Source organism: Triticum aestivum, chromosome 2D (genome assembly GCF_018294505.1).
Source record: "Triticum aestivum cultivar Chinese Spring chromosome 2D, IWGSC CS RefSeq v2.1, whole genome shotgun sequence".
Taxonomy (NCBI): Eukaryota; Viridiplantae; Streptophyta; class Magnoliopsida; order Poales; family Poaceae; genus Triticum; species Triticum aestivum.
In genome coordinates, this window is record NC_057799.1 from 487,170,616 (window position 1) to 487,182,956 (window position 12,341).

The 12,341-nt window shown below is 45.4% G+C and overlaps 1 protein-coding gene across 1 annotated transcript; it reads left to right on the forward strand.

Annotated features, from left to right (window-relative positions):
* The first annotated feature begins 7,416 nt into the window (after positions 1 to 7,416).
* Positions 7,417 to 11,786, forward strand: LOC123054011 (beta-glucosidase 16). Its single transcript, XM_044477653.1, has 12 exons — positions 7,417 to 7,674; positions 7,810 to 7,876; positions 8,678 to 8,739; positions 8,857 to 8,932; positions 9,026 to 9,100; positions 9,210 to 9,297; positions 9,472 to 9,724; positions 9,825 to 9,940; positions 10,281 to 10,530; positions 10,616 to 10,718; positions 10,853 to 10,955; positions 11,380 to 11,786. The coding sequence occupies exons 1-12, from the start codon at positions 7,549 to 7,551 to the stop codon at positions 11,585 to 11,587; spliced, it is 1,527 nt and encodes a 508-aa protein (XP_044333588.1). The 5' UTR covers positions 7,417 to 7,548; the 3' UTR covers positions 11,588 to 11,786.
* Positions 11,787 to 12,341: the final 555 nt, after the last annotated feature.

Below are 12,341 nucleotides of genomic sequence, written 5' to 3' on the forward strand. Positions count from 1 at the left end.
GTGTTTCAGGTCTATTTAAAGGTTCAACGACAACGATTACGGCTCCATGGCGCTGGTCCTTTGGGGAAAGTGCACGAAGACTTCCTAGTTGCCATCGACAAGGTCGCTCCGACAAGGGAGCGGCGCGTCAGCGGCTCATTTTGGCGGCGGTAGTGCTCGTTCGGTGGTCTTGGAATCTCGATGTAATTTTTATTATGTTGAGGTGCTTTGTACTTCCGGTGAACTTTAATGATAGATCTGAATCATTTTCGAAAGAAAAAAAAGCTGGAATTGAGATATTGATGATGTACGTATGGAAGTGATCCCTCCGGGTATGAATGACATGAAACGGTTTGAATTTCAATTTTTCCCCTGACCATGAAATTCCGATGTCTTTTCACACAGCTTCATCTTCTTCGACAAAGGGTGACAGTAACACACAATATCCTCGCCTTGTTGGTGCTCTTTGAGCACCCGAGCTCGAGCTCTGGGGTGAAAACACTAGGTCCAACCTTCGATGGTTTCACCAGACAATGGTGTTGTTTTCACGTGTCGTATCTTTGTTAAAGGCATTGTTTTGGAACACCAAGAATGTGCGTGCTCTACGAGGTGAAAACCCAATATCCGGCCCACAGTGGTTGGATCCTGCGATTATAGTGCTTAAGCATCATTAACTTCTTGAAGACATTGTTTTCGGAGAAACTATCTCGTGACTCATGTGTTGTCAAGAACAATGAATGACGTTGGTATTGGTCTGTTGCAAGTCGTATATTGTGTCGTCTTTCTTTGTTCTTTTATCTTCCTTTTATCTTTTTTGGCTTTGTACATTTTTTATGTTTTGATGTTTAATTTAGAAAAGAAGGTTGAAACCACATGCCTCTGCATCAAAAGATGCCCACAACCATCTTTATTAAATCTCGATTAAGTCTTAATATTATGTCGTTGCATAGCTCGAATATAATTGGTGTCAAATATTACCATATTACCTTTTGTTGAAATAATGTACCCTTTTTTCATATAATACATGTGTACAAAAAGGGCAAATGGATACGAAAATGGCGAACACCACATGCGTTTTTTTTGCCATTGTAGGCTTGCAAAAAAAGAATGTGCTCATATGATTTTTTATTATATCTCTTAGTGAATTGTTATACGTAATTAAAATATTTCAATATATATGTAGTATATAATTATTCAGCTTTTCTTAAATTTCTAGAATATGATTTTTGAATTTCTAAAACTTCCTTGTTTACTGGAGCCCGAGTACCAAATAGCCTCACCCCTTAACGTTTTCTTTTCACGTGCACTAGGGAAATTATCTCTTACTCTTTTTTATGGGATGACTTACTTTATGAATTAAATAATAGTTACATCGTCCGCGAACAGTCTTACGATGAAATCAGGTGGTGCATCAACCCAAAGAGAAGGGTTATTTGCACGTCCCCATCTAGCCAACTCATGAGCTACATAATTTGTCTCTCTTGTACAATGCTTAATGATAACCCTCCCAAAATCTAGTAAAATACTATGACAATCATCAAGAATTGGCTGCCACCAAGAATACCCTTCGTTGCAGTTTATAGCATCCATCATTGTGTTGTTGTTCGATCTCACCACTAGATTAGAGCATCCCGTATTTCTTGCTAGCTTCAGCCCCTCAAGCAAGGTTGTTGCTTCCGTTGTGAACACGTTAGCTACATGTTCCATTCTTGTCGTAGATGCCGTTATGAAACTTCCCCGATGATCACGGAGCACAGCTCCACATGATCCTGCGTAGTCACCCTCGTTAAATGATGCATCAACATTCAAACTTTGCTGTCCAAAGAGAAACGCCGGCCACTTGTTGATTTTAGGCGTAGCTTTGATCTCTGCCACACAAGAAAATTCAGAGCTAAAGCAAGGTCCGCCTGCGCAATTCTTTCTGGAGACAAAATATATTCTTCCCCGAATGAATTGTCGTCGTTGCCACCAAAGGTACCAAAACAACGTAGATATGAGCTTCGGCAACTCCAATGATCCAGAACACAATCTCCGATGGGATACGTCGCATAGGATAAACTCCATGACCGCTGCTCCTGATCATCATCAGTCATACTAGCGAAATTGATATTTGGTGCGATCCCGAGAGCATCCCAAACCACTTTTAATCTAGTACAATTAAGCAACATATGAAAAATGTCTTCCACCCCGGCTTGGCAGAAAGGGCATTGAGAAACTCGTCTGATGTGGCGATTCATAAGAACACAGTAGCACGGGATGGCGTTGTGTAGACACCTCCATGTGAAGATTTTCACTTTGGCTGGTACTTTCATATTCCATAAATTCTTCCAAACTGGATGGGGCGTCGTGGAGTAGTGAGCCAACCCACTCTCCGTTGGACCATTGTTTGTTTCCCATTGCTTGTAATAAGCCAAATGTACCGAAAAAAGTCCATTCTCCGTGAGATGCCATGCGACATAATCCTCCGTCTCATGAAATAACAGAATCTGTAGTATGCAATCCACATCAATTGGCCAGAAATTTTGCCGGACTAGCATCTCATCCCACTCTCCCGTTATTGGATCAATTAGCTCTCCAACTTTCATGAGTATTTGGTTTCCCGGGATTGTAATAATTTTCTTTGAAGCACTGTTCATAATCCAACACCTGTGCAAATATTGATCTTTTCTCCATTTCCTACTCTCGATCTTTTCTCCATTTCCTACTCTCCAAACACATCCCTTCTTGAACGTTTGGATGGTGGCTCAAATACTTTTCCATACATAAGATGACCCCTTCTTCATTTGATAGTTTAAGATGTCGCCTGTTGGGTAATACCTTGCTCTTAACACCCGTGCACACAAAGAACCATAGTTATCGATAACTCTCCTTGGCCAACATTGCCAAGTTGAAACTATGTATATCACGGAATCCCATGCCTCCTCTCTCTTTCGGAATAAACATCTTCCACCAAGCAAACCAATGCATCCTACGCTCAATATTGTGACATTGTATCAGCGATCCCCTTGCCGATTTTCTTTAGGAATTTAAATACACTCATTGCGTATGTTGGGATGGCTTGGGCCACTGCTTTTAAAAAGGATTCCTTACCTCCATATGAGAGAGTTCTCTCTTTCCAATAGTTAACCATTGCTTGGATCTTCTCTATGATATGTTTGAAACAATCAACCCGGTCCACCCCATCTTACTCTAACAAACAAGCAAGAACGGAGCGGACTACTGGGCAGTGGTTTAGCGATCTCCGCCATATAGAATGACTGAACGAGCCCTTTGTAGTCATATGCACGTTATTACAGCATCCACAGCTCGACTCCGCAAGCGCTCCCTGTATGTTCAAGCAGATGCCATGGTCAATGACCAATCACAAAATCTTGACCCAGCCGCACCCGTCATACCGGTTCTATTCGTCCTGGCTAACCGGCACCCCTCATATCCATCCTATATTTGGAGAAGATATGGGAGGGCCGGATGCGCCCGCCACATCAGATCCGGCCGATGCCGGTCCACCCAACCCCACATATATTCGTCCTCCTCTGCATCTGAGACGAAACCCTAGCCACTCCACCCCCAAACTCCATTATTCCAGTGATCTTCGGCCTTCTTTGCCATGATGGGCGACGGATCCGACTCCGAGCTCTCCCGATTGTCGACTGGGACATCATCCCATGCGGGGACGAGGATGAGATGGCCATCTACATGGCTCTCTGACGCTCCAGGGAGGAAAGCGCCCGATCACGCTCGGAGTCGATTCGGTGGGAATCCATTGTGTCGGTGCAAATGGCGTTCAGATCTGCGGGGGCTGGTGGACCGAGGCACGTGCCCACTGCCTCGTTGGGCGTGGTGAAGTCCATCTGGCGCCCCAACTTCAGTGTGGTGGCGCATGCCCTTCGGTGGCGCCTCGCCCCCACGGCATCAGGCTCCAAGTCACAGGTCAACGCCGGCACGCACGACGGGTCATCTAGTGTTATGGAGCATTATGTCCGTCGTGTGAGTTAGAGGGCACAGGAGGCTGCGACAGCCCTCTTAGCCAAAGCGGCCGAGAGGCGGAGTCACACGCCTCGCATCCTCGAGAAGTGGCAAAGGAGGAGGAGGCGTGCCTTCGCGCGGGAGCAAAACCGAATGTTTCGTGCCATGGACGGACTGGCCACCAAAAGAGGAGAAGGAGGATAGTGCCAGGTCGGATAGCTACGGCGATGAGTAGATCCGGCTCGTTCCGTTTTGCATCTTCGACCGCTACTTTCGCGACATATACAACAAGGGCAAGGGCAGCCATGGATGATCTTTCTCCATAGCTTAGTATGTGGAGCATGCCTATTTTTTTTTAATCCGATAGCATGTATTGATGTAGTAGAGCATGCTAATTTTTGATAGTCTGATGGCATGCATGATGAAGTAGCCGGGCAATATGTGCGGAATCGAGATGTATTTACGTAGAGGTAGTTTATGTTGCATGTGATTTTCTGGATATGGGGATTTACTATAAGGTATACCTGACTATGGAAGTGGACATTTGCAGGGTGAGCGGACTCGCCCGGGCGCGTCCACAGACGTTTAGGGGCAGATTTTTTTAAGTCCAGTTGTAGATGCTCTTAGTGTGCAATTGACCTGGTCTCCATCTATGCTAAATAGTGTGCATTTCTTTTGTACTAAGTCAAACGTAATGAAGTTTAACCAACTATATAGTACTGCCTCTGTAAATAAATGTAAGACATTTTAGATGTAGTGACATAAAACGCCGTACATTTCTTTACAGAGGTAGGACAAAATAATAATCAACATTTAAAGTATCAAACCAACAACATGACACCGTTGTGTGTAGCCTGTATCAATTGTTGGACGTTAATAGCATGGTTAATAGTATAGCTAAATGCGGGCTATATGATGTTGTCATGTCATATATAGGGGGTGTTTGGTTCAGAAGTCCTAGGACTTTTCTAGTCCCAGGGACTAATCAAAAAAGACTCTTTAGTAGAGTCTTTTTCTAGTCCCTGTAGAAAAAGTCCCTCCCGTTTGGTTCCTAGGGACTTTTTAGGGACTTTTTCTAGTCTCTGGGACTAAAAAATCCCTGAACCAAACACCCCCATAGTCATCACTTATAGTCACTTATACAACAAGTTTAGCTATAAATTTGGCTATAAGACTTTTTTCACCTTCTTTCTATCTTTTTTTTCATATTTATTGCATTTGCCTAGGAGTACGCATATAGCTAGGCTCTTGCATGAAAGCTCACTCCCATCATTTTTTATGTCTCTCTCCTCCATATAGGCAAAAGTGCCATATAAGCGGGCTGTAAGCCCATTATTATACTTGCTCTAAGCGTGCACGTCTAAAGGTCAATGCCTGGGGCCTTGTGTGTTGTTTGGAGTCAAGTCTGTGTGTACACGCATGCATGTGTAAGTCAAAAGGCCAACGTGCATCAGATTGGTTGTACCACGACGCAATGTTCAGTAGCCAAGGCCCCCCATGAACCCAAATTTGTGCACATGTACGCTTATTTTGTTATTATGTTGTTAACCTCTCAGATTTTAGGAAAAGAAATACATGCATTAGTGTAACTTCAGAAGATCGAGTCATTTGGCCCCTCTAATCTTTGATTCATGGCTTCGCCACTGGCGATGTTGCGAGGTGAAGCGTGTCGAAACAACCAACATTGAAGAAGCAGATAGTTTGTTTGGACTTCTGATGCATTTAACTGAAAATAAACATCAGACATTTGGATGTATTTTTAGTTATGTAAGGAGGTTTTTATAAGGATATACTATGATATACTTGGTTTACAACTTTTGACCTTTTCGCAACAAGAAAAAAAAGTCTACACACTAGACATAGCGAGAAACATGGACATTTGAGAAAATATGCTGTGTTGTTGAGGGAAGGTAGCACAAAATAATTATCAGTATTTAAATATCAAACCAATAACATTACACCGTTGTGTGTGGCCTGTATCAATTGTTGGACGTTAATCGTGCACGTCTAAAGGTCAATGCCTAGGGCCTTGAGTGTTGTTTGGAGTCAAGTCTGTGTGTTCACACATGCATGTGTAGAAGTCAAGAGGCCAACGTGCAGTAGATTGGTTGTACCACGACGCAATGTTGAGTGGCCAAGGCAGCCCCATGATCCCAAATTTGTGCACATGTATGCTTATTTTATTATTATGTTGTTAACCTCTCGGATTTTATGAAAAAACACATGCATTAGTGTAACTTCAAAGTTTGAGTCATTTGGCCCCTCTAATATTTGATTCTTGGCTTCGCCATTGGCGATGTTGCGTGGTGAAGCATAACAACAAACTTTAACTTGAAAAAAACACACCAAAGAAGCAGAGAGTTTGTTTGGATTTCTGATGCATTTAACTCAAAATAAACCTCGGAGGTTTGGATGTATTTTTTAATTATGAAAGGAGATTTTTTTAAGGATATACTATGATATTCCCTCTGTAAAAAAATGTAAGAGCGTTTAGATCACTAAAGTACTTAGTTTACAACTTTTGACCTTTTCGTGCCAACAAAGAAACGTCTACACACTAGTGCATATATTTACCCCAAGTCAAGAACTTGTAGTCTCTTATGATACTATTTGCTAGATGTAATCAATGGTCCTTGCGGTACTCCAGGTCTATCTCCAGTTTTTGCTGCACCCACGAAACACTGATCGGCTTGGTGTTCCCTGGCCATGCACATGGCCACACATGGTAATATTTGGTCTGACATGGTCGAACAAGTGTTGCCCGTCCTGAGATTCTCTGTTCTCGCCTCTGCTGTTGTACACCTACGGAACTTGTTCCCAGAGAAAGCAGAACTAGCGACAACTTATCGAGGTGGCAAACCAATCACTGGCGATAAGATAATGAACCGATTCCGGTGGTTGGTGGCTCGCCGCGCGCGGCCACGTCTTCCCTGCCGCAAACTCACTCTGGCGAGACGCCACGCCGCCCACCCCACGTGAGCGCCACATGTCGCCGCCGGGCCGCGCACAAATTCTCCGGCTACATCCGGGGCCGCACCAACCCGACCAGATCGGATCAGCGCGTGCCGTGCTTACCTACTCTGTGAGGCCACGACCCTGTCATCTGCCGAAGTTGCTTTCGACGGCTTGTTTCTTCCCCCGGACGACGCACCGGAGGACGCACGAGCAAGAGCAAGCTGAGATGGATCCATCGAGGACCCGGCGCTTTGGTACAGCTGATTCGACGGGCATCGACTAGTCCGCCAAGCGCCAGCGCCATTTGTGGTACGTCATGGCTAGCTTTCATCCATTATCGCCCTTCAGTCACACGTCGCTCTCACGCGCACCATGTGGATCTCAGTTACCCTAACCAACAACCAAAGCTTGGCCGGCGCGGTAAATATCGGCGGTGCCGTACGTACTGCATGTATCGGCAGCGGCCCGAGGCAGATGGGCGCAACTCCGTAGGCAGGACTAGATATAATACTGATCGGTGGTGACAGGTGACAGGGACATGGCGTAGCTTCGCTGTTGCCTTTAAATTAGCTTCGGTCGAAGGGGGGCTAGACAAGAACCAGACTCCAGGGCGTCGCCTTTCTTGCTAAGCTTAGCTACCTTGAGGAAATGGCCGCGGCGACGGCAATGGCCATGCTGGCGGCGCTGGCGATCCTCGCGCCGACGGCGAGGGGGCTCGACCGCGCCGAGTTCCCGCCTGGCTTCCTCTTTGGCGCCGCCACGTCTTCTTACCAGGTTAGCGAGTGGTGGAGCTTGGCCGGCTTCACCCTCGTCGTACTTCTTCTCTCTACCATTCGTTCCCAAGGCCCAGTTGAAAGAGAGCAGCTAATTTAATTACCACAACGCATGAACTATGATCTGTGGTTCCAGATCGAGGGCGCGTACCTGGAGGACGGCAAGGGCCTCAGCAACTGGGATGTCTTCACCCACACGCAGTGTAAGCGACCATTCCCAAAACCCAATGGTTTTCTTCTTGGTTGTCTTTCTGTGATCCATGTTGCCTTTGTCTGATGATCCATGATGCTTAGCTTATGATAAGGTTGAAATGGAAGAGTTGTTAGCTTCCTGCTCCGCTGAGAGATAGAGATAGTGATAGTTCATGAGGCCGTACATAGCAATTCGGCGGTTAATTTACCATGTATGTTAGTACTAATCATGAGGCCGTAAATTATCAGCAAGACAGAGACATAAGCCAGCCATGTCCTAGTACTGCTAGACTCCAAAAATGTTAGCCTTGAAAGATTCAGGTTTGAGTAGTGAGATCCCTAGGCCGGACATCGGAAAGATACGGAGGCCAGCACCCATTTCACTGTCACCGATGCAGGTGTGGCAAACACATCACCTTTCCCTCGAGTTTATATAACTTGGAAAGAAACGGCGTCGCCCTGGAGTATTTCCTTTATCTTCCAAGTGGGATTTGAATATTTTACTTATTCAGTAGGCGTGGATTCTTATGAGACAGCGATGCCACAACTGCAGCAACACTCTGCCTTTAATAATGCGAGTTTTTTTTTTCAAAAAGGAGGATTCTGCATGCACACAACCATAATAATACGAGTGGCCAGAGAATTTTTGCGCTTTATCCGTGTTGTATATGGCAATTGCTGTCGTGAGGATCAACTAACACCACAAAAATTTTCCGATCTTCATATATTCTGAAAGAAGATCAGCTAACGCATGTGATCTTCATATATTCCAAATAGCTTCTTTGCTCTCAAAATGTTTTGGTTTGCTACAGCTAGGGAAATCAACGATGGACGGAACGGGGACGTGGCGGATGACCACTACCACCGTTACATGGTACAGTGTTGATTAGCCCAACATACAATCACTACTAGTACTTGTCATGTGATTATGCATCTCTTAGTTTACTGTGCTTGCCCATGTAACCCTGGACATCACCTTGTTGTTGAGCAGGAAGACGTGGAGATCATGCATGATCTGGGTGTCAACTCCTACAGGTTCTCGATCTCATGGGCGAGAGTCCTACCAAGTATGCATGCCAACACGAATCAATACACAAAATTAGCATTAACAAATTTTTGCTTATAGCTAATTAACTGTCGTTGAATCATGGTCCACGTAGGAGGCCGGCTTGGAGGCGTTAATTCGGCTGCAATCGCTTTCTACGACCACCTGATCGCCGCGCTCCTTCAGAAAGGTACGTAGTCTCACACGCCACGCCACACATCTGAACGAGCAGATTCAACTCTAGCTAATCTTCAACGAGAAGCAATCCTAAACGTATTGCTGCCAAAAATGTCAAGCAGGGATAGAGCCGTTCGTGACGCTGCATCACTTCGATCTGCCGCACGAGCTGGAGACCCGGTACGGCGGTTGGCTGGGCGCCGGAATCAGGTACGTGCATGCGACTCCTACTGGTTGCACATGCCCTCCCTGTGACTTGACTTTTACTATTAGCCACGTTCCCGGTCTTTCCGTCTACTACGTCCTGGCTAAATCAGGAATGTGCATGCATGCGACTCCTACTGGCGCACATGCATGCTCTAATTAACTTTTGTTCCTTCACAGGGAGGAGTTCGACCACTACGCGGACGTGTGCTTCAAGGCGTTCGGCGACCGGGTCAAGTTCTGGACCACGCTCAACGAGCCCAACCTCTTCACCAAGTTCGCCTACATGCTGGGCCACTACCCGCCCAAGCACTGCTCCCCGCCGTTCGGGACCTGCAACAGCGGCAACTCTCACAGGGAGCCCTACGTCGCCGCGCATAACATGATCATGTCGCACGCCGCCGCCGTCGACAACTACAAGAGGAACTATCAGGTGAACCCGACAGACTTGCTCTGTCGCTGAGGAGCTTCCTTCTCAAAAGCAAATACGCCTTTGTGTTAGCCGTTCTAATGCGTGTGTGCATGCATGTTAGGCAACGCAAGGCGGGTCGATCGGGATTGTGATCGCCATGAAATGGTATGAGCCGCTGACCAACTCCACGGAGGATATCATGGCTGCAAGACGTGCGCTGTCCTTTGAGGTGGACTGGTATGTCCTTTCTTCTTTCACCTCCTGTGCAACGAGAAATATGAGACTGTTCACAGCAACATTACCCACGAAAAGAATGTGAAAAACTGTTAGTGTTATGATGTTTCTTTTTTTTTTTGGAAAAGGAGGCTTACCGCCTCGGCATCCAAAAGATGCATGTAGCCATATTATTAAAAAGTGTGAACTAAAACATAGTCTTAGATCCAGTACAGCTGGCAAACGGAGCAAAAAAAGAAATAAAAACTCATTGCCACAACCGGCAGGATAACTGGACAAGATCACTTAGTGTTATGATGTTTCTAATGTTATGCTGATTCTAATGTTTCTTTTTCTTTTGCAGGTTTCTGGATCCGATATTCTTTGGCGACTATCCCAGAGAAATGCGTGAGATGCTGTCATCAAACTTACCAAAGTTCACGTCGGAGGAGAAGAGGTTACTACAGAACAAGGCGGATTTTATCGGGGTAAACCATTACACGGCGATCTACGCCAAGGATTGCATCTCTTCTCCATGCGACATTAAGACCTACGAGGGAAATGCAATGGTCCAAGCTGTAGGCGAAAGAGACGGCGTCGCAATTGGAAGACCAGTAAGAACTGTTCCATCTGTCACCATCCTATACATTCTGTTCTCTCTCTCTGACGTGTTCGTATATATGGTGATCAACCTTGCAGACTGCATTCCATGGTTACTATGATGTTCCTGAAGGTATGGAGCTGATCGTCAGGTATGTCAATCAGCGATACAAGAACACGCCTGTCTACATTACTGAAAATGGTGAGTCGCAAGAGGGTCGTCAGGAATTCACAGTGCATTCAGTAAACTCCCTAGGGATTGAGAAGTTTCTAGTGTCTCCTAATTTGCTTCGATAGGTTTTCAATGACCATGTGTTCTCGTACGCTTTATCTCAGGCTACTCGCAGCTTAGCGATAACAGTATGGAGGACTTGATGAATGACGTTGGAAGAGTGAACTACCTGCAGGGTTATCTCACATGTATCTCTTCAGCAGTCAGGTAACGTGCCACCATTTGTGATCATCATGCACATTACACTATTTACCTATGGAATCTTTAATAAACCATAAACCTTCCTCAAAATAGTATACATTGAGTATATTGCTAGATGTTACCCCGATAAACTCATATTGAAGCAAGCACGTTGAAATAGTATGCCCAGAAAGAATGTTAATTCTTTTCATTTGTTATGTGCACTAGTAAAAATGAAAATTGAAGAAATAAGAATCAGTGCCTGCAACTCTGCATTCCGAATGTGTCTACTGACCTGGATGTAAATTTAACTCTAGTGTTTTTTGTACTACCTTGATAGTTGATAAATAGATCGAATGTTTTCTCGCAAAAAAAAAAACTCTTTTTTTTTCTGCAAATGTGCTAACTCTTTTCTAACACAACGTATACCGGACATGTGGCATGCTTACAGGAAAGGAGCAAACTTGCATGGCTACTTCGTGTGGAGCCTCATGGACAACTTCGAGTGGGGTTTCGGTTTCACCGTGAGGTTTGGGATTTATCACGTGGATTTTGAAACACAAGAGAGGACTCCAAAGATGTCAGGGAAGTGGTATCGAGACTTCCTCACGGGCTCTAGGCCGGTGGACCAAGCGCAGACGCTAAGAGCAGATTCATGATACTTGCAACCATTATATTGTCAGATCCAGTTACCCCTGAAATGAGAATACAGATACTGTTTTTAATAGGGAAAAACATAGATACTGCTAGTTTGCTAAACATCGTTCCAACACTTCCCTAATAGCGTCTTTGCCTAGTAGAATTGTAAATCTAGGGTGCTGTAAAGGTATATACCACCGACTGTGGAGGTTTTCATCACTTTGGGTATTGGAGGGTGTCGTGGACTTAACAAGGCAAATGTCCTAGCGAAAGGACTTAGATGTGGAGCCATCGCGACTAGGTTAGTTTAAAGGGGTTAATCGGGACAAAGGAGACAGAAAGTTTATACTGGTTCGGCCCCCCGTAGCGAGGTAAAGGCTTACTCCAGTTGGGGGTTGTATTGCTTGGGTTTCGATTACCAGGGAGCGAATCCGCTTGACCTAGTTCTCGACTTGTTGTTTCTTGAGTTAACCCGCGGCCGGGTCACCCCTTTATATACACAGGATGATGCCCGGCGGCTTACAAAGTCCCGGCTGGCTCATACACAATGTGTCCGGCTCGGTGACTAACTAAGCTTGCCTTACAATACAAGGTACACATATGGCGGTTCATCCTCTTGGGCCTCAAGTCACCTCTGGGTCTTGGGCCTTCAATAGGCTTCCTTCATGACCCGCCATCTTCATCTTTAAGTCGTTAGTGGTATGACCCGGCCCCTTCTGGGCGGGTTATACCCAATAGTTATATCCCCAACATTAGGCCCCAGGTTGATTTGAA